This window comes from Syngnathoides biaculeatus, chromosome 3, assembly GCF_019802595.1.
Source record: "Syngnathoides biaculeatus isolate LvHL_M chromosome 3, ASM1980259v1, whole genome shotgun sequence".
In the NCBI taxonomy this organism is placed as follows: Eukaryota; Metazoa; Chordata; class Actinopteri; order Syngnathiformes; family Syngnathidae; genus Syngnathoides; species Syngnathoides biaculeatus.
Genome location: NC_084642.1, coordinates 4,063,167 through 4,090,592, shown reverse-complemented (window position 1 = coordinate 4,090,592; position 27,426 = coordinate 4,063,167). Strand labels below are relative to the sequence as shown.

The window sequence follows — 27,426 nt, the reverse complement described above, 5'->3', positions numbered from 1 at the left end:
TAATGCTAAGGCTAGCGCCGCGCTAAAGGTACCGCTAATGCTGGCGCTGGGCTAAAGCTAGCGCTAACGCTAACAGGGCCGGTTAAAATACAACTTACCGGTAAATATCACTGAGACACGCCAGTTACACAGCAGCAACATGCTAGCACAGCGCTAACGCTAGCACAGCGCTAACAGGACCAGTAAAAGTCACTTCCTCGGCGCATATATTTCAACATTCTCATTCTTACCTTTTCCGCTCGAGTGTCCCCTTGCGGCCGCTAGAAAAAAAATGCACAAATTAGCCGCATCACCGCATAAACCGCAGGGTTAAGTCGTGGCTTGCAGGCTGGAAATTATGTATGTATGTAAACACCAACAAAGCCTAAACACGGGAAATTGTCATCATGGGCAGCTCTTGAAGCCGAAAAGATATTGTCGATATTTCAAGTTCCCACGGGTGCTTTGCTCTTGTGCGTGATTCCGGCATTTACGTGCTTTGACCTGATTTGCCGATGTGGAAATTGGTTGCGCATAGAACCGATTGTGTGCAAACATGTATAATAGTTTGGCGAAAAAAAGCAGTGGTTTGACGCTGCAGCATGTTAATGTTCCACCAAAGTATGACAATGAGGCACCTGTTTTCTTAGACCTTGACTACACCGAGGCAGCAGCCGAGCGCTTTCAGTTGAGGGAGAACACATCCCGCAGTGTGACGCTGATCTGGTTTCCCCGACCGATATACACGCGCTGTTTTTTCTAGTAATGTTGTGCAAACTGTTTTGTCTTTGCCTTGGCTTTACATGCCCGCCGTCTTTCGCGGCAGCCGCACTCACACGTCGCGTTAACAGGATCCGCTATGTGCGGAGGGGTGCCGACAGCGTGAAGGGCGTGTTGTGTTTTCTTAGGGCCGGGGGTGGCAAAGCAAAGCATTCAGCCCATCGCCGGCGTAAGAAAGGAGCTTCTTGTTTTTGGGGCGGAGAGGCGAGACCGAGCATTCCCCCGATGGAGCCCAGTGAATGGACAGAGTTTCCTTGTGAAGTCAGAAAAGAATGGTGCAGCTTCATATTTTTTTTTTTTCCAAATAAATAATTGGTTTTCCCCTGTTACGCTACAGCTTGCTTTCATACCTTACAGTCTATCATAAGGGTCGACATACTGTACAGAGAACAGCCGCTGTTCGTGGCGGATCGAGACCGAGCTTTGCCACCAATAGCGAAAATCTGCGAATAACGGAGAGGATCATTAAATGGTCAACGGCGTACTTCTACCAATCACAAACAGGTGTTACGCAAATGCTTGCAATCACTCTGGAAATTGTTCAACACAAACAAACCAGCTTCACGTGAGCCTCGGTGGATGGATCCGCGCAGAGCGCCTAAGCCACGCCCACTTAGATACTGTTGTCATGCACCCCAAGCTACCGATCAAAATGGCGGACGCAGTGCGGCCGAAGCATGTTATGAGCAAATTCCTGATAGTATTTGTTTTCTTTCTGCCCATGGTATCAGAAATATCGACAAAGTTTACAGAAAGGCCTGAATTACTTTCAACTGGGATATATTCATAAAGTCAAGGATTCCCAAACGGGAACGTCAGTTCAAGTTTTTGCAACATGTTGGCCGGTTGGTGTGTGTTGGTGTGCTCCCATATTATTGGTTTGATCAAAACTCTACAAGGCCTCAAACTCCATACCTCTTCTCACGTGCCGTGTGAGCAAAGCTGCGCGTCTCCGCCACAGCAGAAGGTCCGAAATCAAACCCGTGCGAATGAGGGAAGGAGTTGTAGCTCGACCAACAGAAAGGACGAAAAGAAAAAACGATTCTTTGTCAGACGGATACGAACTACAGGTTAAAATAATGAAATAAATTATGAATAATAATAATGTCAATTTGTAGTGCAAGCCCCTTGTCACATTGCACTTTATACTTTATGCTTTATCTTCAATACATTCAGCTGGTCGTGAGGTCGGCCGCCAGCCTCAATCCGCTGTTTGCATTTATCTAAATTACATTTTGGGGTGGGAAAGCGCACCAGATATCCTCCCAGTAGTCTCCCAGGATAGCGTTCGTCTCCGTGACACGTTCCCCAGCAACATCGAAGCGCCGTATTTCCGAATCGGATATAAGCAGGACTATGCATTTGCAATTCAGAGGCTTAAAGTAACCACGCGCTCTCTTTGTTTGTGGGTAAAGGATGGCGGGTGTGGGCAGCATGGGCGGAGTTCAGAAAATGACGCTCACTGATTGGTCAAAAGGGAGCTGTCAATCATTCCCGCGGATCCATCCATTGTCACAGCTAGCATACCTGATGTAACATCACGCACGGACAAATATGCGCACTTCCACTTCACACAAATAGTAAAAGTCACTAAATGGCGTTTCTGCACAATTAAGGAATATGCAAACGCTCAATTGTGAACATTCAGTTTAGCATAAAAGCTTTTACATGCTGTATCCACCAATCACCACGGTTTGTTCAGTTATCTATTTTTATTTCTAGAATTGTATTATAGACCTTCCCAGGAGTGTGGGGAGGAGTCTTAAAATATGTATAAACAATCCACCCAAAGTATGTGGTGGCTACGTCATGGACTTCATCTGTTGAGGGGTCTGGAACCGAAGAGGTTACTCTATTTGAAGATATGGTGGCTTTTTTTTTTTGGGGGGGGGGGGGGGGGTAGCAGTCGTCCCCATGTTGACACGTCATAGCTGGCAATGTGGATAATGCATGACAAATGTTTTCAAGGCTTTAACGCCGTTTCACTCGCATGTATGTCCGCACGTGTGCGGTCCGATGACGCAAGCCTCAAACCCGCTCGCGGGTTTGTTTGTCTGCTCGCGCGTTCTCGTCATTAAAAATGCCGTTTGAGGGGGGGCCCCCGCGGATACGCGCGCTCCGCGCCGACCTTTATTTCGTGGCGAGGTATTCGTTCAGAAGGCTGCATGTACTTTTTCAAATATAACATCTACTTTTAAGATTGAAACAGTCAGGATTTTGAAGGGGGGTTATGCTGGAAATACGTGCGCGAGTGAGGAAAATTACGATTGTGTTTGTATGATGAAAGGCATTCCCTCCACGAGATAAAAGACCTCAATTCAGACATAATTAATCATTTTGATTTATTTATGGTTTTTTTTTGTGTTTTTTTTTCCTATCCCCGAGTGCAGCTATGCCAGCAGTTCTACTCAGAATTGTGATGAAGTGAAGTGGTGTGACGGGGCGGAGTGGAAGGATTTAGGGTGGGGTGTGTAAGGCGGGTCAGTGGGTTGGTCTAAACTGCTTTCAAGCTCCCCTCGACGTATTACAGACTTATTGAAATGGCGCTTTTCCAAGAAGGCTTGTTTGACTGTGTAAGGAATTAGAGGAACAAGAAGTCATCTATTGGTTGTTCCCGCTCGATGGCTTGACCTCACGACACTCGGACTCGCCGCTTCTTTATCCTGAGCAGCACATACGCGCAATGACTCCAAAAATAACGTCATCAAAGCAGACAAGCCCGGCAGCCGTGAACTCGACTCACTTAGCAACCAGCTTCGGCTTCGGAACTCATCTCAATAGATAAATACATAGATACAAATATTTGGAAATAAATTGGTCCACGGTAGGACTTCTTATTTATCTCCAAAGAAGAAAATAATCATGGACTTCTTTTTGCACACCGCTGCTGAGTGTGACCGCCGTGTGATCTGTCAGCGAATGATCAATTTTCAGCTGTCCGCTGTCAACAAGTGCGCTTGAAGAAGCCATGCATTGTTTCAGCGAGGCCCAAATTCTCACGCCCGAACAGACCACTGTTGAGTATCGACCGCATCTGCTGCTTGGGGCGAAGGGCCAGACGGCTTCCCCACGATCGTAATCCATTCAAGTTCATCACAAAAAGATTATTTTTGTCTGCAGTTATGTGACAAGGTGGTGGGTGGGGGGAGAGAAGTGTGATCTCAGTTCTTACAGCAACTTCTTCTTCTTTTCCTTTCGGCTTGTCCCGTTAGCGTGTCATCTTTTTCCATCTATGCCTATCTCGTGCATCCTCCTCTCTAACACCCACTTGGAGTCGCCAAAGCTTGTCATTTTTTTTTTCATCTAAGCCTATCTCGTGCATCTGTCCTCACGTCCTCCCTCACAACATCCGTCAACCTTTTCTTTCGTCTTCCTCTCTCTCGCTCTTTTCCCTGATAGCTCCATCCTAACCATCCCTCGACCAATTTCCTCACTCTCTCGGCTCTGGACATGTCCAAACCATCGAAGTCTGCTCTCTCGAATCTTGTCTCCAAAACCTCCAACTTTGGCTGTCCCTCCCTCTAATGAGCTCATTTCCTATCCTATGCAACCGAGCTCACTCCTCAACATCTTCATTTCTGCCACCTCAAGTTCTGCTTCCCGTTGTTTCTTCAGGGCCACCGCCTCTAATCCGTAGATCTCGTTCGGCCTCGCCACTGTTTTATAAACGTAGCCCTTCATCCTAGCGGAGACGCTTCTGTCACACAGAACACCAGACACCTTCCGCCAACAGTTCCACCCAGCTTGGACCCGTTTCTTCACTTCCTTACCATTGCTCTGTATTGTTGACCTCAAGTATTTGAAGTCACCCACCCTCGCTATCTCTTCTCCCTGGAGCTTCCCCCTCCGCTCCGTTCTTCCAGCAACAGCTGGCCAAAATGACATAAAATGCATCCTGTAGAATATTTAAAACAAAAGTGAGAGCTAAACGGCTAATAAAGCGTGGATGTATGTACTGTTTTAAAATAAGACATCAATGAAATGTCAATAACTCATCTTGAGGGTTTTTTTTTCTTTTTCGTGATAGTGATTTAGGGTGAGATGATTCAGCCAAAGGCCAAGCTGTGATCTTTTCTTTTATCTACATTTCCACTGAAAGTCTCTCATAACTCACCGTCTTGTCTTTGTTTTTACTTTCTCAAACTCTGCTCGAGGCAGATGAATTCCGACATGTGTATCAGAGGTGTGTTTGTGGATGTCACGTAGACATGAATCAGGATTTCAGACCCAGAAAATCCTTCGACGCTAATAATCCATGAAACATGAGGGTAAAAAGAAGCAGTTCTTTTCTTTACCTTGTTAACACTCGACGATTGTGACAGTAAAAGCAGCAACTTTCACTTGGCAGTGCGTACACAAGAGAACCCTGATGGTGAATCAGTTTCTGGATGATCAAGGGGGAAGGTATGGGGGCGGAATGGGGATGTCCTAAAATCCTGTGGATACTTTGAAGACCGTTCTTTATCAGGCAGTGAAGAAGACGAGCGCTGACGGGAGGCCCAGGCCTGTCTTGTACTGCCAAGTACATCTCCTTTTCTATTCTGGTTTGGCGAGATACATGAATGGATGTTGCAAAATACAGAGGTACCCGACTGACCTTGCAGTCTAAGTGAAGTGACAGTATACAGTAGTAACTTTAGCGTAGGCAAGGGATGCTTACCAGCTTCAAGGCATACCAGCGTTTTTAGATTTTATCTGTGAAACCGGAATAGTTTTTGCTCATGGTTGTCCAATTGTCAGAAGTACACTAAAGGTATTTTTTGAGTTGCAAGCTGTTGTTTGGTCGAGTTTCTGCTTAGTGTTTTTGTCCAAAATGTAAGTTGGGATGTTCAGATACTCCACTGCTCAAGTGATGTGAAAAGAAAAGATGCACCTTCGGCCTTTATCGAACGGCAAAATGAATACTGTAACTCCCGGCCTACGGAGCGCACCTGGTTGTAAGCCTCACCCAGTACATTTGTAAAGGAAATCCCATTTGGTACATACATACGCTAAGTGCCCACATTGAAACACAAAATATTCCCAAAAAAAAAAAAAAAAACAGTACACTGAGTTTAACGCTAGTGCTGCCATGCTATCGCTAAAAAAAAAAAAAAACATACTGGTAAAAATCACTCAGATATGGAAGTTTACCAAATATACGCGCATGTGCGTTAATCACAAGGAGACTTTTTAGCACCGGCAGCGCCCGAACCGTCACATCGGACCGGTAAAAGTCACTTTCTCGGCACATATATTCCACCGGTCTCACGCTTACCTTTTCCGCTAGAGTGCCCCATTGCGGCCGTGAGAAAAAAATGCACAAATTAGCCGCATCACCGCGTATACCGCAGGGTTGAAAGTGTGTGGAATAAAGTTGCGGCTTATAGGCCGTTAAATTACGGTAGAATCACAAGCAACATGGACAACAAGCTCACGGTGAGCGAGTCCGAACTCCTGACCACGCCTCTTAAAGGCATGTGTAAACACGCTAATATTACAGCGTCTTAATTACACTTTGTAAAACCAGTTTCTTTTTTTTAACAGCTTAAAATATCGGGCTATTTTTCAATGGAAAAAATTTAATTTGATATGCAGTGGACCCCCACTATTCATGGGAATACAGACAGGGTCGAGCCATAAATAACGAAAATCTGTGGACAATTGACACCCATGATAATGGCATTGAATTACTTTTCTTTTGTCATTTGTTTTTACCTCCAAAATCTTGTATGAGCAAGTATAAATCATCAATAAGCATTTTCCAAGGTTCAGGGTTGCCCCTGGACTGCCAAGAATGGAAAAAAAATAAAACAATTCAGTCTTTTTCAAATGGAGGATGTTTTTGTAGTCCCCCCTTCACTGCAACACAGCGAGCTGCCCGTTTGGCATGGTGAAAACAAAATAAATAACTTGAGTAAACTGTAAACAAACTGATCAAAATGATCACAAACCGGCCTGTGATGTATTCTTAACAACCTGATTAAGAACGACAGAAGGTTTCAATACGCTTTTCATTGCCCAACAACTGTAAGTGGCCTCTATTTATCAAGCACTGCCTTCAAATCCGAGCAGCTTGCGCGCTGGCCCGCGACAGACTTCATCGGGTCATCTGAATTGATGATCTATGTCGCGAGGAGGCGAAAACCTCCGCTGGAGCGCGTCCTGGCGGAGCGCGGGGCCTCGGCCAAGTCCGTCTGACTGATCGCTACAGATGCTCCTCTTCAAGTCGGATCCTTCGCGCCGGGTCTTGCGGGACAAACAATGGCACCTGTTCCTCATAAGATGGCCCGCTGGCGGTTCTATAATGAAGCCTGAGGGCAGATGGTGTGAAATGACATTATCCAGTTGTTAGCGGCGCTGTGACAAAAAGAAGTCGCATCGACGGAGCCCCGGAAAAGCGCACGAATGCAAATGATCTTTGCGACGCTCCGCCGGCACTTGTACTCGTATCTCTCCTCGCTACATCGACGCACTCTTCGCTGGAATCTTCTTTTTTCTTGTTGCATACTCTGAGTTTAAAAAAAAAAAAAGAACCACGGCATTTTTCCATAAACCTCGCTGCAACGCGCAAGAAACTTAATTGACAGGCCAACGACGCCCCACCATTTTTTTCCCACCTTGAAGCGCCTCACATTTTGAGTCGCCCCGGCTTTGACATTACTTGCTGCTTATTAAACTTTAATGCGGCGAGCTCATTACTGCAAATCACGTCCATTCAAACCCGGTGCGTTTATTTCTGAAGCGGCGCATATTTACACTCTCGGTTTTGGCTGGCTAAATCTTGTATATTTTGGGCCATATTTTAATATGATAAAGGTAATAAAAGATGATATCCTGATGTAAATTATATCGTTTATAGTTAATGTTGCGGGAGGGAAATGTGTTGGGTTATTCCCATTAATGGTTCTAGCCGCAATTAAGTTGTATCAATTAAATCATAGCATTGCAGAAATGTGCAAAATTAATGACAAGTTTTTCATTGCCCCCCCCACATACATCCCAACTATTTTAGTCTGTGTATGTGATTATATTTGGAATGGGATCATTAAATGTGTATGAGGGTAATTTTAATTCAAGAATGAATTCCTTTTTGACTGAGGTGTGAATATGTACCGTAAGTTCTCGAAAATAATACGCAATTTTTTCCAGAAATCCTTTCAATAAGTCAGCAGAGCACATTATATTTAGGTATGGATGAATAATTAAAAAATACAATCACAACCGGAAGCAAAGCAACGTGAGCTAACTGCTAACAGCTAACTAACAAAACTACGTAGTACGATCGTAATGGGCACATTTAAAAACAAAATGGGATAGCGCACACAATTGAAATGCTCGCTTTTTTTAAAGTGCCCATCACGCTCATTTCTTCGTGTTCTGAGCTCTCGTTTTTGCGAAAATACAAAAAATACAAACCTAGCGAAATAGAAATAGATAATTCCCAATATTTTGAGCATAGAGAGAGCAGCGAATTAGTGGTGCGCATTGTACACTGGTAGAAGTGTTTTCCAACTTTGGGGGTGCATTATAATTCAGGATGCATTATACTCGAGAAATTACAGTATTTTAACTTTGGGCACAAATGCATAGAAATACGCCGATCTGAATCAAATGGTGACTAAAATATCTGACCCCACACATCGTCGTCACTCAGGGTTGTTCTAGCTTTAAACGAACCGCAATAAGCGTATGAAGGGCCACGTTGTGGCAATCATCCGAATCAACGTTTTCAGGGACAGAGCCCATCTGGTTTTACGTTCCGAATAGTGGAACCCACGCAAAAAAAAAAAAAAAAAAAGCCACGTACCCTTGCTCGAGCCATGTTATGTTCTGACATGAATAATTGTGTTTTTCCATATGTCCCTACCAAGTGAGGAGGCCGGGATCCATTAGTCAGCCTTTCAGCTTGGAAACACAGCGCAGCAAATCCCTTGAAAGCAATTATTTGTCACCTTCTTTTTGCTCACTTGTTGTTATTGACTTTTACAGAGTTGCTATTACATAAAATACATTTTTATAATTCTCTTGTGGACCGTCTCGACTTTGTTCCCTTTTTTTAGTTTTCGGTGTAGCTCAGCACCTCCAGATGGATCAATGTTGTTGTTTTTTTTTTTTTTTTTTTGCCACTTCCATTGCTAAGTCTGAGAGAAAGTAGGTGCAAACCTCTGTTCGGAAAAAGTGTGGACCACACTGGGCTGATTTCATGCCCCAGCGCAGCGACAGTAATTGCAACCAGTCCCCCGTTTTTATTGCGACTTGATTTTAAAGAGGGTTGAACGTTGAAAGATTCTGTAAAGTGTTTATTTTAGGCGATGACCTTTATTAACCCATTTTCCAGGGAGGTTCCCCTGAGGTGCCCCCCAATGCCCCCCCCCCCCCCCTCCGACAATAGATTAACCCTCTCGGGCCCGCGGTAGCCGGTCTGCTCGCTGTCAAAGATCCTCAGGAAGCAGGCAGTGACAGTAAGATTGGACCTTGCCACATGTGCGCTAACCCCCCCCCACGCGGCACTTTGGCAGCATAACCTGCTCACCCACCCTTGACACAAGCGTGGCGTTTTGTTGTTGATATTCCCTGTTGGGAAGAGAAGTCAGCAAATGGAGGTTTGATGTGACGTTGCGACAGACAGGCACAAAGTAAAATGACTATACAGTAGTGCCTTGGGATACAAATGACTCAACTTACACGTTTTTTTGGGGATAGAAACTAACTTTTGTTTTACCAAGTTTTTGCTTTGACTCACAAGTGCTGGCATGCTGTTTATTGCTACTTTCTGTTGAAGTTTACTGTCAAACCAAACTTAAAACAAACATAATTAAACTGTGTATGTAACACAACCACATAGTTTAGCCTTCAAGTCTACTAGTTTAATGCTAATGCTAAATAGCGTTGATGTTGCCGTGTTACCACCCTTGAAGCAATGGATTGAACCAAAACGGTGGAGCATCAAATATAGACAGACAATATAACAGTACTCCCAATATTGGAAAACACAAAGTAAAAAAAAATACTAACCCATACGAAGGACAAGTATGTTAACTTTTGACCTTGAAGAAAATAATACAAAATTCTCTAAGAAATTCTCTCTCCTCTTATTGTGGCATTCAACAAAATTAAATAATTTTGGTGATCCTGACTGACCTGAAACAGGAGAGGTTTCGTCTCATTTGACTTCAGAGAGTGAGAAAAAAAAAATTAAATGTGTGTTTTTGGACAGTGTATGTAAATTTCAATTTGCCTCGCCTATTATGGAGTTTTACTCATGAAAATAAACAAATGTATTTTATTGTTTTATGGGGGAAATTCTGGAATGGCTCAACAGCATTTCAATGGCAAAAGAGGATTGGAGATGAGCGTTCCAAGATGAAAATCTTGAGGCCCCGCCGTACCGTCCAAAGTGCGTCTTTGTTTTTTTTTTCCACTTCGTAACCACAGAGAAAACTTCACACGAGATACAAACGTCGCGTGCTAATCACTTGCAACAGTCATCACGGTCAGCGGACGCTCCGCGCAAGCTGTTGCAGTACTTCTCCGCAGAAGTCATAATAAAGAGGCTCTCAGTCATGCTGCGACTTCCACTCGCTGGCGCTGGAACAATAAGTGCAGTCTTTGATGTCTTCAAGCGAAACAGTGCTTTGGAGTAAGAGCAGGCGTCGACCTGCCAGGTTTTGTGAGAGGACACGAGGGTACGCCATCGCCACAGAGCCCCCCTGTCAGCACGCGTTAGGCAGACCTGTGATCTGGACCCCCCTTCCCCCAACCCCGAGCGCAATCTGTGATTCTGCGTACCATGCCTTCGCTTAGCCCTCCCTCTGATCTCCCCTCTCTATCTGTTCAGCAGGTCCAGGGTCACATGCCTCCGCTCATGATCCCCATTTTTCCACACGACCAACGCACTCTGGCAGCAGCCGCCGCCGCCCAGCAAGGTTTTCTCTTCCCTCCGGGAATGTCTTATAAGCCAGGTATGCTATGCAACTGAAGCTATTTCATCCCATTTTCATCCCTCCTGTGCTTTGGCCACAAATGTGCACTATCGCATAATTCCTCTGACATCTTCGAGTTTTAGAAATGCCTTTTTAATACAATTGAGTTTGAAGATATTGTAGTCTTCATAGAGTAACAGATCAGTCAGTGAGACAAAGCCAGCAAGCCTCGCTTGATGGGTTTTCCGATGAGAATAAAATGAGTCCCATTTTACTGCTGCGTGCGTCGACAGTATTTTTTGGCATAAAACCTCAAATGGCAAACCATACATCATGCGTGGTCATATGATGTAAGAAACAGGTTTGAGAGCCACAGTATAACAAGTAAAAAGCGCCATTGTTTTCAGTGAAAGGGAAAATCTCTTAACTTTGTGGAAAACAAAGGTTCATGATCACAATTGTAAATATTGTATTTTCCGCACTATAAGGTGCACCGCATTATAAGGCGCACCTTTAATGAATGGCCTATTTTAAAACTGCATTATAAGGCGCATAGAATAGATGCAACAGTAGAGGCTGGGGTTACGTTATGGATCCATTTGATGGAGCTGCACTGATGGCTCAGTATTGACACATATAAAAGGCGCACCAGATTATAAGGCGCACCGTCGGCTTTTGAGAAAATTAAAGGCTTTTAGGTGCGGAAAAGATGTTTCCTTCATTATTCTCATATCCGAAATCCTTTCCAAGGCAGAGGTCTCCATTTAGAGGGGTTGCGGCTCAAGATGACATGCGAATGGCAAAAAACAAAAAAAAAAAAAAACAAAGATAATTAAAAATTGCATTGAAAACATCTTTTTCTCTTTTAGAAACATTACAAATTCTTGAATAAGCGCATGTAAGCAAATTTTCAAGGTTGATCCCCCTCAGAAAAGGGATTTAAAGAAAAATGTTTTAAAAACAAAAAACAGTATGTGGGGGTCGACTATATTGCCAGTAGTCACGAAGCATTTCGAGTTGCCGAATATTGTCTTCGATGGTAAAATAGCCACCGAACCGACAAAGAGAAGCAAGACACGTTTCTCTTCCACCGTAAAAAGTTTCTTCCGAGTTTTATCCTTTCTTTACTGATTAATCACCAATGGGATGTTTTTTTTTTTTTTTCAATAATTGACCAAAACGGAAAGCAGTGACTTTGATGCCGACATTTGGGGTCATCGTGAGACCTGAAACTGTAAAAAAAACAAAAACAAGACCGAGAATGGGACTTTTGATGACAAAAATAGTATTTGTTTTACACATGTAAACCTATGAAACATGTCTAGATCGACTTTGACTCACCACAGTGACTCTTTCAGGTGGCGTTCATCAATCACTTTGTAAACCGCATACTCACGCATACCGTTTACACCCAACATGTTACTGTACGTACTAAACATTTCTCTCGCTCACAATCGAAGATGAGATTCACCGCTTCAAATTTATTATCTGCAGAAATGCAACGTCGCCTACAGCGATCTCTTAGTCGTTACTGCAGTTTACGAGCTGGGCGAGACCCTCTGCCATGGCTCCCCTTTGAAAAACGTACTAGATTATCGTCAGTGGCAGTAAACACTTGGATTCGAATCGAAGAATATAAATATATTATACATTATTGTTTATATTAATGTTACTTGAACAGTAGAAGAGCTGAAAGTCAGTGTATTCTTGATCGTAGACAGAACAAAGTGAGCCTGCGTGTATTGTAAAAGGGAAGCAGAACATGAAATATGACTGAAATGAGCGCCGGGGGAAACCCAAAGAAGTCAGCAGGTTTGCAGCGGCGCTACGTTAAAAAGGTGTGGAAGTGCAGTTAATGAATTAACTATAAAACCGCAGGATGAAATGTCAGCTATTTCGGAACTACGGAGCCATGACAGCCTAAACAAAGTGCCCGAGGGGGAAGTCTTTCAACGCGGCGCCTTTTGCAATAGCGTTGACATCGGAAATGTTTTAGTTCAAATAACACAAGCTATTATGGAATCGTGGTCAGGGGTTGCTGTGTATATGCTTGCTGCATAATGCATGAGCTGATGAAGAAATAGCTGGGGGGGTGGGGGGTGCGTGGGGTCTGCAAATGACTGTTACAGGAGAAGTACTTCAAAACGTCCATTAGAGTATTTCTCCCCCTGTCCAATACGATGCACACAATGTAGCCGGAGAGGACAATGTTATCACCGCCACCTGCGGCGCACGCAGGATGCCGCCACGTTCTTTCTCCTCGACGGAAGTGGCGCAACATTTACTTCCGAGGCTAAGGCGCACTCATCTGATGTTATCATTATGAGACCACTGATTATGACCCCCCCGGCCCCGTCGTGCCCGCACGGCGACAAAATCACTCGAGCACCGCGGCGGTAAGTCATCACCCCGTCCACCGGCTGTGCTCAATGGCCTGCTATTGTACGCCAGACAAGCACAGCGGCTCATCTCTTAAACAAATAGGACTTTCCAGACCATCTACGCCGATATCAAAGCAGTCGGGCCCACACACGGCTCTCGTGTCCCTGCCGGATGATGTCGCAGTTCCCTTTTCCGCCCGCGACGTGTGGCGGAAGAAGTAATAGTTGATTTTCTAATAAAAATGTGAAGCTATCTAGTAAAAAAAAAACTATTTCTCAAAGATATGTGACTACTTCCGATCCACAACTGGCATTTCGTATCGTTTTCGCCATTCGTACGTTTGGGAGTCGTCATTACAGATGTCTGAAATTCAGTTGCGGAGATTTGTTATTCAGTCTTGAGGAGACAAACTAAAATTCCAGCAATCTCTTGACTTTTTGAATATGAAAATATCCAAATCTGCAAACTGTAATCACAACAAGTGAGGAAAACATTGTCGCGATCCCCAACGTTAATTCCAAAAAGTCAAAGTTCGCTTTTAAATGCTGAACCTGCTCGCTATTAGGCCAGAGACCCGGATTACAACCCCCAACCTCAACCACTGCTGAGCGCTCGTGCACCAGGCCGAGGAGTGACTTTTATATTCATAAGAATTATAGGTTGCAGGGTCAACAAGGGACAAGTCATGGCTAAAACTGGTTTAAAACATGATCCCCATTGCAGCAACAACACTGAGCTGGCATGACGCCCGTTCTGCTGAAGCCAAGCGCCTAAATGCCGAAAACACCCAAGACCCACATCGCCCCCTCCCCAGCAGCAGCAGCAGCGGGGCACTCATTTAGGCCATGACTCTCCCCAGGTTTCACATGACATCTAAAGACATCCAGCCATTTATTATTCCCAAATATCTACGTCACAGGGAGACAAGAGGGAAAGCGATACCGAAATGAAGGAGGGTTGTAGAAATAACCGCGGCGCAAGCCCGCACATCCAAGCCAGCACTATTTGAAACCACGACTGCCGTGTGATTTTATTTGCTCCTAAATGGGGATTGAATTTCCATGTCCCGTATCACATTGTGCTGCGCTGTACAAGATTGCAAAGCGAGGCGAGGCGAGCGGGCCGGTGCAAAGTGAAAGAGAAGGTACATACATTTACCTTGTCTGTGGCCTAATGGCTCCATATGTTTGTGAGGAGAAGTGACAGCGAGAAGTGGCGTCTGAGCGAAGGCCAACTCCCCCCCCCCCCCCCCCCACCACCACCACCCCCTCCATCTCCCCACTCCCCACTCGCACTGACGCGTGCCTCAAAGCAGCCGGCCAGCCTCAGACGCTCCGCTCGCTCGTCCATCTTTCTGAGCTTGTTCTGGCGAAGTCAACGAACGCACCGGCTTGTACGGCGAGCCCTTTTATTTAACAGCTAACATCTTGCCCGGAAAGGAAATATTGCACGTATTTGTCACCACATTCGTCCAACGCACACTTGTCATTTCAGATATCTGCAGCGTCAGTTCAGCCATAGGACAAATGTACTCACTTTAGAAATTCAAGTCTACAGACTTTCTCATTGCAGCTCTCCGTAATTCAGTCGCAGACACGTACCGTGTGAGTTTACGAATATCTGTAATTTGTAGATATCTGTAACCCTGCAATTTGATTATGACTAATCAGAATTCCAGCTCAAGGTATCTTTTGTTCACCTCAATTTGAGATCCACGCGTCCCTTTTTCGTGTATCGCTTTTAACTGGAAAATTGTAGATATATGCAATCCAGCTTTTGCCAACTCACCCTAAATTACAGACACCTCTAACTGTTGTTTTGACGAGTCACAATTCAAATACATTTGTCTTGAATGAAATTGCAACTCGCCAGAAAGACATCTACAATGTTAATTCCAATTCCTTTTTTAAGCGTTCGTCGTGAATATCAGTCATACGGCCGTCTGTTTCACTGACTGACATTGACAAACGGCCCGCTGTGTAAAGAGCGATTCCTGCTCGCGGTGACGTGCGAAATAAAAATGCGCGGCATTGTTTAATCTTGTTATTTTGCCCGGCGCTCTTGTTCGGACCGGTTGCAACACGTGTTTTCACTCTACTCCCAGTCAGAAACAATATTGTGCTGAACAATAGCCAGGCAAGCCTACAGCCGCGCAAAGCGCCCCAGAGGCATCGCTGCGCCTTATTGCATAATTGCTAATTGAATATCTGAGGAACTCCTTAATTGTACTCGGGAACCCAGCAAGCACACGCAAGCCCGAGGAGTTCCTCGCGAGAGGGCGAACGGCGTGTGACGCTCCCAAGTAATCCTGCTGCAGTCAAACCAGTTGAACCTTTTGTTCGTGCAGACGTTTGGGCTTGAAGATGAGGGATTGCCGCAGTGTGCCACACGGCCGCGTCGATGCACTGCGGCAGGACCCGGGATCCTTGTTGGCACTTGCCCGGGCGCTGTGGGCCAGCTCATTGTCTCAACCTGTATACATTGTTGTCTCTCGCTGACAGGTGATAACTACCCCGTGCAGTTCATTCCCTCCACAATGGCCGCCGCGGCAGCGTCAGGACTCAGCCCCCTCCAGCTCCAGGTATGTACCGTTCCACGTCAAAGAATGCTCGGGACGCCGCCGAGCCTTGGGCAGAAAGGACGGCTAAGCGGCTGTATGCTAAGTAATGAGCTGCACACTAAATAATCCTGGAGGCCTCCCACCCCCGCACACATATGCTCATCATATTACATATGTAATTCGTCCAGTTTTATAGAGGCTTTATCCTCTCTGGCCTTCCCCGACAGAGGTGGTACGAAGATAATAGTTATCAGAGGGAATGAGAATCACTTTGGCTGCCTTAATGCCCTCCCAGTAAATGTATCAGGGGGCAATCGACAGTGTGAGCAAAGATTCTTTCTTATTGCATTTTATCTTGTAAACCCACTGACATAGTTCTGCTATCAGCTTCTCATATCTATGTTGGGGGGGAACAAAAGGAGGGAGCCGTGCGAGCGTATCAGGTTGTGTGTGCGCAAAGAAAATGTTGGGAAAGGCTCCGGGCCCTATAGAACCGAGCTCCCGGTTGTTTCTCGCACGGCATTGAAATAAGACAAAGCTGAACCCGGTTCAGGGCCTAACCCGAGGCCACAAAGTTTAATATAGATGATTATCTAGCTTCTTTCCTTCACATTCTATGGTACATTCAACTGTCGGCTGAGCTTCTCACACGTGAGCTTTGCGGCCGAGTGATCGGGATCATTGTGACGATCTCCTTTCACGTTTTCTTGCAGAAGAAAACTATTGTGAGACTGCATAACAACATCCAGTCCAGTAACATTACAGTGGTGCCTTTAGAAACCAGACTGGCCGATAGAATTGCTAAAGATTCTTCAAAAAAGAGACTTCAAGCTATTTCTTGCCACTCTCAAAACAATAATAATTACATGTCGTGTATTTAAAACAAACGCATGGTTCCCTTTATGCTAACACAATTGGAAACTCCGTACGCGCACATGCTAACAATTAGCATCCACGCAGTCGTTTTGTTACTCTTTAAGAAAAGCATATTTGAACACAAACTGTGCTAAAATTCCTGTGGGAACTACTGTAATTCAACATTTTTATCTTTTTTGATAAAAGAAAACTGTTGGGAGACCGCTTAACGACATCCAGTCCAGTAACATTACAGTGGTGCCTTGAGAAACCAGACTGACAGCTGACTATATTTAGGCCGATAGAATTGGTAAATATTCCTCAAAAAAGAGACTTCAAGCTTGTTTCTTGCCACTCTCGCTGTCAAAGTAAACACAAAACAATCATAATTACACGTCGTGTATTTCAAACAACCACATGGTTCCCTTTATGCTAACACAATTGGAAACTCCGTACGCACACATGCTAACAATTAGCATCCACGCAGTCGTTTTGTTACCCTTTAAGCAAAAGTTATTTGAACACAAACTGTGCTGCAGCTCCAGTGGGAACGACTGTAATTCGACATTTTTATCTTTTTTAATAAAAGAAAACTGTTGGGAGACCGCTTAACAATATCTGGTCCAGTGCCAGGACTTGTTGTTGAAGTTATGCAGACACTTCCAGTCACGACAGTAAAGGTTGTGCAAAGCTGTTCTGTAGGATACTCATCGGCACTGGATAAGCAAGTGAAGCTTAAACAAGAGAGCTGAGGAAAGAGGTGGTGGTTGGGTGTGGTGGGAGGGGGGGGGGGGGACTCTTTGCACACTGATATATGTGTCATTTGTCCTTCGGAGGCAACCGCTGTCAGTGTTAACGAGCCTTGGCAAGTTGAAACAGCGCTTGCAGCTGGCTCCTTAGAGCCCCCGTGTCATTATGCACCCATGAGAAGCGCGATCAGAGGCGTGTAAGGTGTTCGCCGAGCTCCGCTTGCATTTGAAGGGAGGCTGCCCAAGTGGATTTGTGTCTTGGACCTGCGGTAGCGGTTCGGTTTTGAACGGTGTGCGCCTTGGGCCCGTCGGAAAGAACCGCTGGTTCAAACGGGCGCGCTCTGTCTATTTATAGAGCGGCGAGGTCAAATGAGACCGGCGTATATCTGAAGGTTAGGGTGAAGAGGGAAGACCGATCGAGTCATTAATTGCGAATATGTATCTAACCCTGGGAATGGGCTAAAGCAGCGCCTCGAAGACCGTGACTTGGCTGACCTTTCGTGAACATAGTCAACAAAAAGAGGTGCATTTCCCATTAAGTGAAGACTGTCAGCCCGTCATATATTCCAAATGCTTTCTGCTATTTACCCTGCACCGAGACTCCCCTTAAAACAGCAAGGCAAATCAAACATGCCCTTTTCGACACAGCTGGGACCAGCAAACCACGTGACTGGCGCGACTCCTCCGAGGACAGCGCGACGGGATCCTGTGATTAAAACTTGCATTTGGGTTTGCCTTAATAGCCGCAACGTTATTTCTTCAGAACCGAAATGTATGGAAATGCATCCTGTGGAGAAAGTGGAGGAATATATCGACATGAGTCCAGTGGTGCTTTGAGATACGAGTGACCTGACGTAGGAGCTATTCGAGACAGATGGAGCAGCTGGGCAGATAGCGAACATCTTAAAAAAAAAAGAAGAAGAAGCTTCAAGCTGTTTATTGCCAGTTGAAGTTTTTCAAACTAAACATAAAAACAAAATTGTGAACTTTGCTATGTAAATGCTAACGCAATGGGAAATGCTATAAACGAGCTCATGGGTAGCATTCACGAGTTGTTGTTATAGTGCGTTGAGAGGTTGATACACGAATACAAATGGTGCAGCAACATGTAAACAGGCAAAATAACAATACTTGTAGGCTTATATTTTTTATCCACTCCATAAAATGAGGACTACTAGTCCATCTTACTGAGTCACACTAGTTGTAAAATCATCTTTCTTTGTATCTGCCAATGGCGTCAAAATTAATCATGAAATGTCTAATTGTTTACATTGCAATTAATTATGTTGTTGCCGAGAATTTTATATTATAGAGTGGGTGGCACGGTGGATTGGATTGTAAAGTGTTGGCCTCACAGTTCTGAGGTCCTGGGTTCAATCCCAGACCCGCCTGCGTGGAGTTTGGATGCTCTCCCCGTGCCTGGGTGGGTTTCCTCTGGGCACTCCGGTTTCCTCCCACATCCCAAAAACACGCAACATTAATTGGACACTCTAAATTGCCCCTAGGTGTAATTGTGGGTGCGGCTGTTTGTCTCAATGTGCCCTGCGATTGGCCGGCTACCAGTTCAAGGGTGTACCCCGCCCTCCCGCCCGATGAAAGCTGGGATAGGCTCCAGCACTCTCTGCGACCCTCGTGAGGATAAGCGGTGAAGAAAATGGATGGATGGATGGATGGATGGATTTTTAACAAAGTGCTATTTTACTCATGAGGTTGGAATGGAGTTTTAGCATTTCATTCATTTCAATAAGGAAAGATGACTTGAGGATATTTGTATTTGAACGCATCACTGTATAGTACACAGTGAAAAGATTTTTTTAGTGAATCTTTTTTTTTTTCTTTCTTTTTTTTAACTATTACTGGAGAAAAACAATATAGCTGATGACGGTAATGTCTCACGTACATTTTGTGGCTGAGAATTTGACTAATTTCTCCCCACACCTAATCAAACATTCACCTGCACATAAAGGTGTTATGTTCCCCAATTTACTCTGGTTCCATTTTTCAATATATGAGCTCTGGAAAAAAAAAAAAAAAAAAAAAAAAAAACGCTCATATGGGAAGAATTAATTCCCACAATGCTGCCGAGATAATGGGACCCATTCAGGGGGGCAGGGCGCAACGTCAGTCTTAATGTCGCGCGTGTCGGCCCGTCACAGTCTCCCCTGTCATAACATTGTGGGATCCAGCCGTCCCCGAGAAGAACCCACCGAGGTAACAAAGGCTCGGCGCCGACGGATGTAAATGAATCTTGCCGGATGTGTTTGACTGCCGGGCGACTGTAATTTGCTTGTCAATACGGGGTGGTCGGTAGCGTCACTGCTGGCTGGCAGTCCGCGAGTGGCTTGTCAGCGCGCACGGCCGTACCGCGGGGCAATTTCACTCAATGTGTTCCTGACAGATTGGCTCGCGTCCGCAACTCACAGGAGAGAAGGCTGGTAAACTATCCCGGCGAGGCGTGCCCCTCTTCATTAGCGCGCACGCAGTGCGGCGATGAGGCCGGGGGGCTCGGCAGGAAACAATGGCCGCGTCTCCGCCCGTCCTTGCCTGATTGCAAGCGACACCTCTCACCTAACGGGGGGGAAATTGTGCTGAGATTGTGCCACAATGTGTCTGGACACAAACTATATCCTGCTGAGTGAAGAAACGCGCAGGGCCTTTTTCCTAATTCTACGAAAAGACATATTTATTTGGGACGTGAGCGTAATGAGAGGCCCGTGCAAAACAATTTAGCAAAAGGCTGCGAGAAACGTAATGCAGACCTACCGAGAAATCGTCTTTAGAATTAATAGGGGTGTCCCGATCACACCATTTTTGGAAATTTAATCACAGTCGCTTGATCTTGAGTATCTTCCAATACCAAATTAAGAGGGGGAAAAAAAGAGAGTGCATCCAAATTCATTTCAATTCTTCTTCTTTTCCTTTCCTTTTTGTCCCGTTAGGGGTCTCCAGAGCGTGTCATCTTTTTCCATTTTAGTCTATCTCCTTCATCTTCCTCTCTAACCCCAACTGTCCTCATGTCCTCCCTCTCAACATCCATCAACCTTCTCTTTGGTCTTCCTCTCGCTCTTTTCCCTGGTAGCTCCATCCTTACCATCCTCCGACCAATTTCCTCACTCTCTTGGTTCCGGACATGTCCAAACCATCCAAGTCTGCTCTCTCGAACCTCGTCTCCAAAACATCCAACTCAAATGAGCTCATTTCTAATCGTATCCAAACTGTTCACTCCGACCGAGAACCTCAACATCTTCATTTCTGCTACGTCCAGTTCTGCGTCCTGTTGTTTCTTCAGTGTCTCTTATCCGTATTATTTGATTTAAAAAAACATATGATATTTTATTCTCAGCAGTGGCTCAAACCAACTAAAATATGTGATCGGATCAGAACAATTAATAATTAAATCCGGAGTTGGAGCTACTTAGCGACTCATGTATTTTTTTTTTTGTTCTCGACACTGATATCTCATTTGTATGGCAGCGAGCCTTTACAATAGATTTCAACCCTTGGGCTCCAACGGTAAAAGATGAAATGCAGCCCACGTACTCGGCGACAAGCAGACCTGACTTCTCAGGGACCGATCCAGATACAGTACATCTGAAGCCGTCGTCATCGCTTTGGATGACCCGGCGTGATAAGAAACAGTGCGCCACGGTCTGGGGACTAACAGGAAGAAAGTGGGAGTGAATCAAACCGCGCATTATCTTTTGTTTGGATGTAAATGCCTGTGCAGCTCAGATGTGAAGGAAGATTCCATCATTAACAAGTGAAGCACTTTTGACTTTGAAAGAGAGACGGCGGGAGAGGAGGGCAGGACACGGAGAAGCGACATACTGTAGAGAGCAGCTGTTTCTGTGTTTATGAGTAGAGGAGGCCAGTCTTTGAAGGTAACCCCGAGCAGCGTGGCAATGCTAGCTGCGTATGGTTGGGGCTGGCTAATAGGGTGGCTAAGGTGAGCAGCTGGATGGAGGCTGTGCTGAACAGAGGGACAGATGGACAGATAGAGCGGCTAATGCTGTGAGCGGCGCAGAATTGGAAGGCTGGCTCCGGGGCCTGGAGCCCCGGAGAGCCCTTCGCGCAGCCGACTTCGAGAGAAGAGTCGTGTTTGTGTGGAGAAAAATGGAAAGAGGGAGACCTAAAAATATACATCGGCGTCTTGAGACACAAGGGAGAAAACTTCCTCGATATACAAAAACAATTAGCCCATTTTACGCACCGCATTATAAGGCGCACCTCCAACTAATGGCATATTTTAAAACTTTTTTTCCATATATAATGCGCACCACATTATAAGGCGCACCGGATTATAATGGGCGAACAATCGACGGTACAGCAGAGGCTGGCATCCATTAGATGGAGCTGCACTAAAGGCTCAATATTGATCCGTATATAAGCCGCACTGGATTATAAGGCGCACCGTCGGCTTTTGAGAGAATTAAAGGCTTTTAGGTACGCGGAAAATACAGTACACGTTGTATATTCAAAACAAGCACATACAGCATCTTAGCCGGTCACTCTGCTAACACTTAGCACATTTATCACCGTGCTTTAACCTTCTAACAGTGGCTTGAAGATATAGACCAGGGGTCACCAACATGGTGCCCGCGGGCGAATGGTAGCCCGCGAGGACCATATAAGGCGCCGGCGAGGTATGTTCTAAAAATACCGTAGCCCACAACTTGTTACTATTATTTGTTATTTAAATTCTGGATCTGACTTGCTTATTTGAGTTAAAATTTTAAAAATACCTGTAATGTCATGAACTACAGTAAATTAAAACGAAAATGTTTTATGTACGTGTAATCAACGGAGTATGAAATTTGCTTAGTGCTTCATACGATCGGTGCTCACGAAGTAGCCCTCGGCCTCAAAAAGGTTGCTGAGCCCTGATATCGACTGACAATGTAACTGTTCAGTGGTATAATCTTTATCCTCTGCGTAGAAAGACAAATATTAATGCCGTACTGATCACCTGTGAGGATATGAGACATCTCACTTTCTTTCTACAAGAAAGGACACACCCCATTGCTATATGATTTTCCGCTGCTACCGGGCAGCTCTGCCAAGAAGTGAAATGTGATTCATAAAATCTCAATAAACACAAGCAGATCCAGCCGTCGTATACTGTCCCCAGGTGGCCAAGTTGGGGACGCCAGCGGGAGCAGCATAACGGCCGTTCACGTGATGCCGGGTGACAAAAACTGCGGTCAATGGACGATTTCAATGCGCACCTCGAGGCACCGCTGCGCTATACACAGATAGACGGAGAACTCGAAATGGCGAAAAGAAGAAAGATGGGGAGCAGGTTGGGTGCCAGCAGACGAGACAGATGTTGGGCCATACTGGAAAGCATCGGCACAGTGCACCAGGACGCCATCTTCCACTCTTGACATCTGGGCCTAGCCCGGGTCAGCCTGCCTGCTTTGCCCTGGGCAATGAGCCTGTACAAGCCTTGTGGCAAACAGGGCTGGCGCTGTTCTGCCTTTTAAATGGCGACGTGCGCTCAAGCACAGTTAATGCCCTCATATCCAGCCCAGTGCCCAATGTCCAGGCCAGGCAGAGGTGAACCAGACGTTCGCACACACACACACACACACACACACACACACAAAGAGCCAGTGTGTAATTATGATAGCATGGCAAAATATTGGCGAATGCTCACGGCGTATCAAGCGCGCTGGATGTTCATCGCCGGGAGCAATTGTGACGCTTTCAAGGCAAAGTGTTGGCCGTTTCGCTTTCACGGCGTCGCGGGCCGCGGTGGTGCACGTGGAACGCGGCATCATCGCCGCCGCCGCCGGCGCCAAGTGTGACAAATATCTGCCACTCCGTTTTCCGACGCGCGTTATTGCCACACTGAGCCGCTGAGCCTTCCTCGAAGCAAAACAACTGTCTCATTTGTTTTTCTACAGAATTTTTTTTTTTTTTTGTCTTTCGTGGCATATGTCTATGTGCAAAATTATATTACACGTAGGATGGGATTCAGAGCTACGTATGAATTGCGTCCTCAATCATTTTGATATTTGACCGAATCAACGTAACTTTGTGCTTTAATTCCCGTCATCTATTGAACTTAAGTTTTATCCAACATAATCGGCATAGGGTCTAATTTAAGTTTAATGTCGCGAGCGGCAAAGAAAAGTGCGTATCCTCTTTAACCTCTGCTGCAACTCGAGGGGCTTGTTTTTAATTAGCGCGGGCTAACAGGCTGACCTTGTGCACGCCGCACTCATTTCGAATCCACGCTCGCTCACATCGCTTGCGCTAAATTGGGAGAGGGAATAGCGAGCTCATAAGGAGGACCTCTGATTTAATTCGGGAGTTTCCTGATGAGAAACTGAAAGTTTATCAACAACAACAAAAAAAAAAACGGACAAAAGCAAGCAATGCACAAGAACACCAAAGAAAATAAACATAATTACGTTATATAACTGGTCATTTAGTTTTTGATTTTGCCCTCAATAAAGTACAAAATGCAACATGCGGCAAGCACTGTAGCTGATGGCAAACTATTAAATATTCTCTGATGGAATAAAGAAGAGAAACGACAACTTCAAGGTTCAGAGAATCGCTCGGGCTTTCACTTTGTCCTCAGGTGGCCGCAGTCATTTGGCGCAACACTTTCAGCTTGACTCTCGCTAACGTGAACCTTTTTAAAATTTCCATTTTTTTTTTTTTTTTAGCTTCCAACTGGCATTACCATATGAAGAAAGCGCTATTAATTGTAAATGGGGAGGGTGCGGGGGTGTACGGCGGGCAGATGTCTTTAGGGAGAGCAACCTTGGCAGGGGGAGGCGTCACTTCTCCGCCGTCTGTATCGCGTCGGCCGTAACGTTGGCAAAATCTGCTGTGTCCTTAACGGCCTTCAATAATAATAGTCATTCATCAAACTCTAATGCGAACAAAAAGCGTCCAGAAGCTAACATTTATGACCTTGAGCAGTGAGCGGCAGGCCAAGCACATCTTGCGTAGGTCTTTTCCCTTGATTCTATGCATTGTTCTCCGGTTCTTGGGGGTGGGGGGGGGGGGGGTTGGGCGACTGTTCCTGGTTAAGAGGCAAAGCGCTGCTCATCACCCCGTGGCACTGACCCGCTAATCAGCGCCGACGACGGCCATCCCGACAAGGGTCCAATTATGCTCTTTTTTCCGGGACAATAAAGTTCTTCCCACTCAAGGTCGGGGGACGTGCCTGTGGACGGGTCTGCTAGCAAACATCTGCCCAACAGACTTCTTGCTTCTTTTACGACATCGCTTCAATATTGTTAACACTTCTTGTTTTAGAGAACCGCTTTACCATTGACGTTAACTAAGACTAATTCAGAGACGAGACCCAGAGTCAAGGAAGACGTAAGGCTGATTGTGAATGCGACAAGGGGGGGGGGGGCACTGCTTTCATTGAGGGGACATAATCACTTTGTCATTTCCGTTGGCCATGTGCTGTTGTTATCCCAACGTCCCCTGGAAGAATTGGCCATTTGCACTCTGTCCAAATCTGCGCCGTGTGCCACAGATAACATTTCTTGCCAGAGCGTGCATGTGCTTTAATAGGTGTAAATAGAGTACGTACACGAAACATAAAGCCCTTTGTCCGGCTTTGGTCTCTATCGCTTGAGCGCTATCTACGGGGCCGAACGTGAGGCCGGCGGGATCCGGTTACTTCTTTGGCATCCGCACAAATGAAGCCTGTACACGGCCGCAGGAATCAGGAAATGACACATCGGTAGCCGATTGGTCAGAGGAAGAGAAATTGGATTCCCCCCCACCCCACCCCACCCAGACAGCGCCATCGGACTAGCAAAACACAAGACTTACCTTGTCGTTGTGGGAGTTAAAGGGTGCATTGTGTCTCGAGGAGCAAAGTGGAAGGCGAGCGAGCGAGCGAGCGGGTGAGCGGGTGACCCTGTTTCCCATTAGTTACATTTGTCAGCCAGACCTTTACAATTTACAGCAGAACACAAAAGCCAACTTCAGCGCTTCATGGATGAAATTTGGAAGGATATTTAGCGGTGCTTTAAAACACAAATAAAAACAAAATCTATATTTTTTTGAGGAAAAATACAACTCATTATCCCCAAATATATTGACCCACCCAACAGTCTACGCCAGGGTGGAAATATAAAATGATGCTTTCGACTCCCAAAACAGGCTGAACAGTTGTTAAGTCTTTGGCCGGTCACTTGAACCGCCCTCTTGTGTGGTAATGTCACTAACGCGTGGACGTAGAAGTGACTGAACGCCAAGGAAAATAACATCAGTGCTTTCCGTACAGGTCTCTAAGCCTTCATAATGCTCGTGTTTAAGTTAATCTGCGACGGCAGTTCCAGTGAGGTTTTGGGTTTCAAGTATTGTTTAATGGGACTGTCTCACACGGCTGCGTGGGGTTAAATATCGTGCCAGAAATGTAAATTGGAGGCTGTATACGCTGTAGCTGATTCGGAGCTACGAGAGCTCTTTGCTAGCGTCCCCGCTGCAAACCTTTCTCCGTGATAAGTGGAAAATAGGGGCTCCAAGTATTCTGAACGCGAGCCATCTCCGTGTGGTTTTCAAGACTGCCGTCTCTCTCCGGGTTCCGCCTTTGAAACACAGTTAAGACCCTTGATGGAGGTTCTCTGCCAGCCTCGTGGAAAGAGAGGAAAGACGCGGAAAGGAGATGAAGGCGGACGCGAGCTCGGGAGAGGAAAAGACAGAATATAAAACTTTGAATGTTGGCTGCATTTGGATGTTAACATCTTGCGGCTTTCTCCGCCTCCCTACAGCAACTGTACGCCGCCCAACTTGCCAGCATGCAGGTCTCTCCCGGAGCCAAGATGCCGCCGCTCCCGCAGCCGCTCAATGCCAGCGGGCCCATTTCCCCCTCCTCTCTGAAGAATGACAAGAGTTCATCCAGCCCTATCACTCAAGTCAAGGTACAACCTTCAACTCTTTCAGCCAAGGCCTTGAGTAGTACTGACCCAACAATAAACTAGTAACTGTGCCGTGGCGGCTTAAGGTACAAATTTAATTTGTTCCTTAACCACATTCAGTACTTAAGACACTTGTACCTAAAGTTATCTTTCCCCATCGAAATGATTGGACATGCCATTAATGCCAACCCCCCCAGCCAAAGAGAGACAAAATTAAGTACAATTAAAAATAAAAACTGAGTTTTGTTCGGAGTTTCGATTGTGCTGCCCGTTCTGGTCCGTGCGTGTGGAGCAGTATAAGACATCTGCCCGTCTTTTACTTACAGTATGTCAGTACTGAATATTGTTTGGAACTCTGAACTTCTTTTTAGTACACCAGTGAAATGTGTTGTTTTCCCCCAGAGGATAAAGAAAATGGGCCTCTGAGTTTTGTTATTTGGCCCGTCTGAATATTTTGAGTTATTAGATCTAACTCCAGCTACTAAACACTTTCCGGAACATAAAAGGCCACGATGGCGTTACGACGCGTCGGAAGCGCGTATATATTGGCAGCGCACGGCTAATGGCGTATAGTTTTTTTTTTTTTTTTTTTTTTTTTCCACGTAAACAAATGAAAGGCCGGCTGCATTTTCTGCCGAGTGCGGCACGGTCACACTCGACCTCCGTGGAGAGGAAAAGCCACATTCAGCACATCATCCTCACTCACCGCACTAATCAGAAACACAAGGCCGCTTGGAGCGGCTCAACTGAATAATATCACAATGTAGAGCGATCATAAATCACGTCTTGGATCAGCGAGACAGCGCTCGATGTTTGGCCCGTGCACACGTGGCAACTGACTTTTGATCACGTATGCTGCGTCGTCGTCGTCACTTCGCAAAAAAAGTGCGGAGCGAAATAAGACGAAGAACTTCGGGCTAAACAATTATCAATAATTGTCGAAACGGAAATCAAACATATCGTGGCAACCGTCCATCTGCAGCCGCAGTGGGGAAAAAGATTGCCTTTAGTTTTGTTTGTGCGCTTTCAGCTTCGCTGCATGACAAACTGTTATTGGCACAGCGATAACAAGGCCTTGGGGCAGCCGATGTTTGAGCCATATGTTTGGACAAGGGAGCGCTTGGGCTTTAAACGGGACTGTCAAGGGGAGCGTGTCTTCACGGACGCCAAAATACTGCCTACCGACACACGTGGCCGGCGCATTTGTCCCTGTTCGGCGTCATGCACAATTTATGATAGTCATGCAAATCTATAGGATATCTGGATTTTTGCGGTCTTTGCAGAAATGCATGTCATTGTTTTTAAAGTGCTCGCAAAAG

At 45.6% G+C, this 27,426-nt stretch overlaps 1 protein-coding gene across 3 annotated transcripts in view; it reads left to right on the top strand.

The window, feature by feature from the left end:
* The window catches only part of sox6 (SRY-box transcription factor 6), a 169,531-nt gene that overhangs the window by 100,360 nt on the left and 41,745 nt on the right, over window positions 1-27,426 (top strand). For 2 of the 3 annotated variants that reach the window (XM_061813779.1, XM_061813777.1), the window contains exons 9-11: window positions 10,580-10,703; window positions 15,548-15,627; window positions 25,961-26,110. In XM_061813779.1, coding sequence (XP_061669763.1) covers window positions 10,580-10,703; window positions 15,548-15,627; window positions 25,961-26,110 — 354 coding nt within the window. The remainder of the gene's footprint in view (window positions 1-10,579; window positions 10,704-15,547; window positions 15,628-25,960; window positions 26,111-27,426) is intronic. The other variant, XM_061813778.1, reaches the window with a different exon arrangement.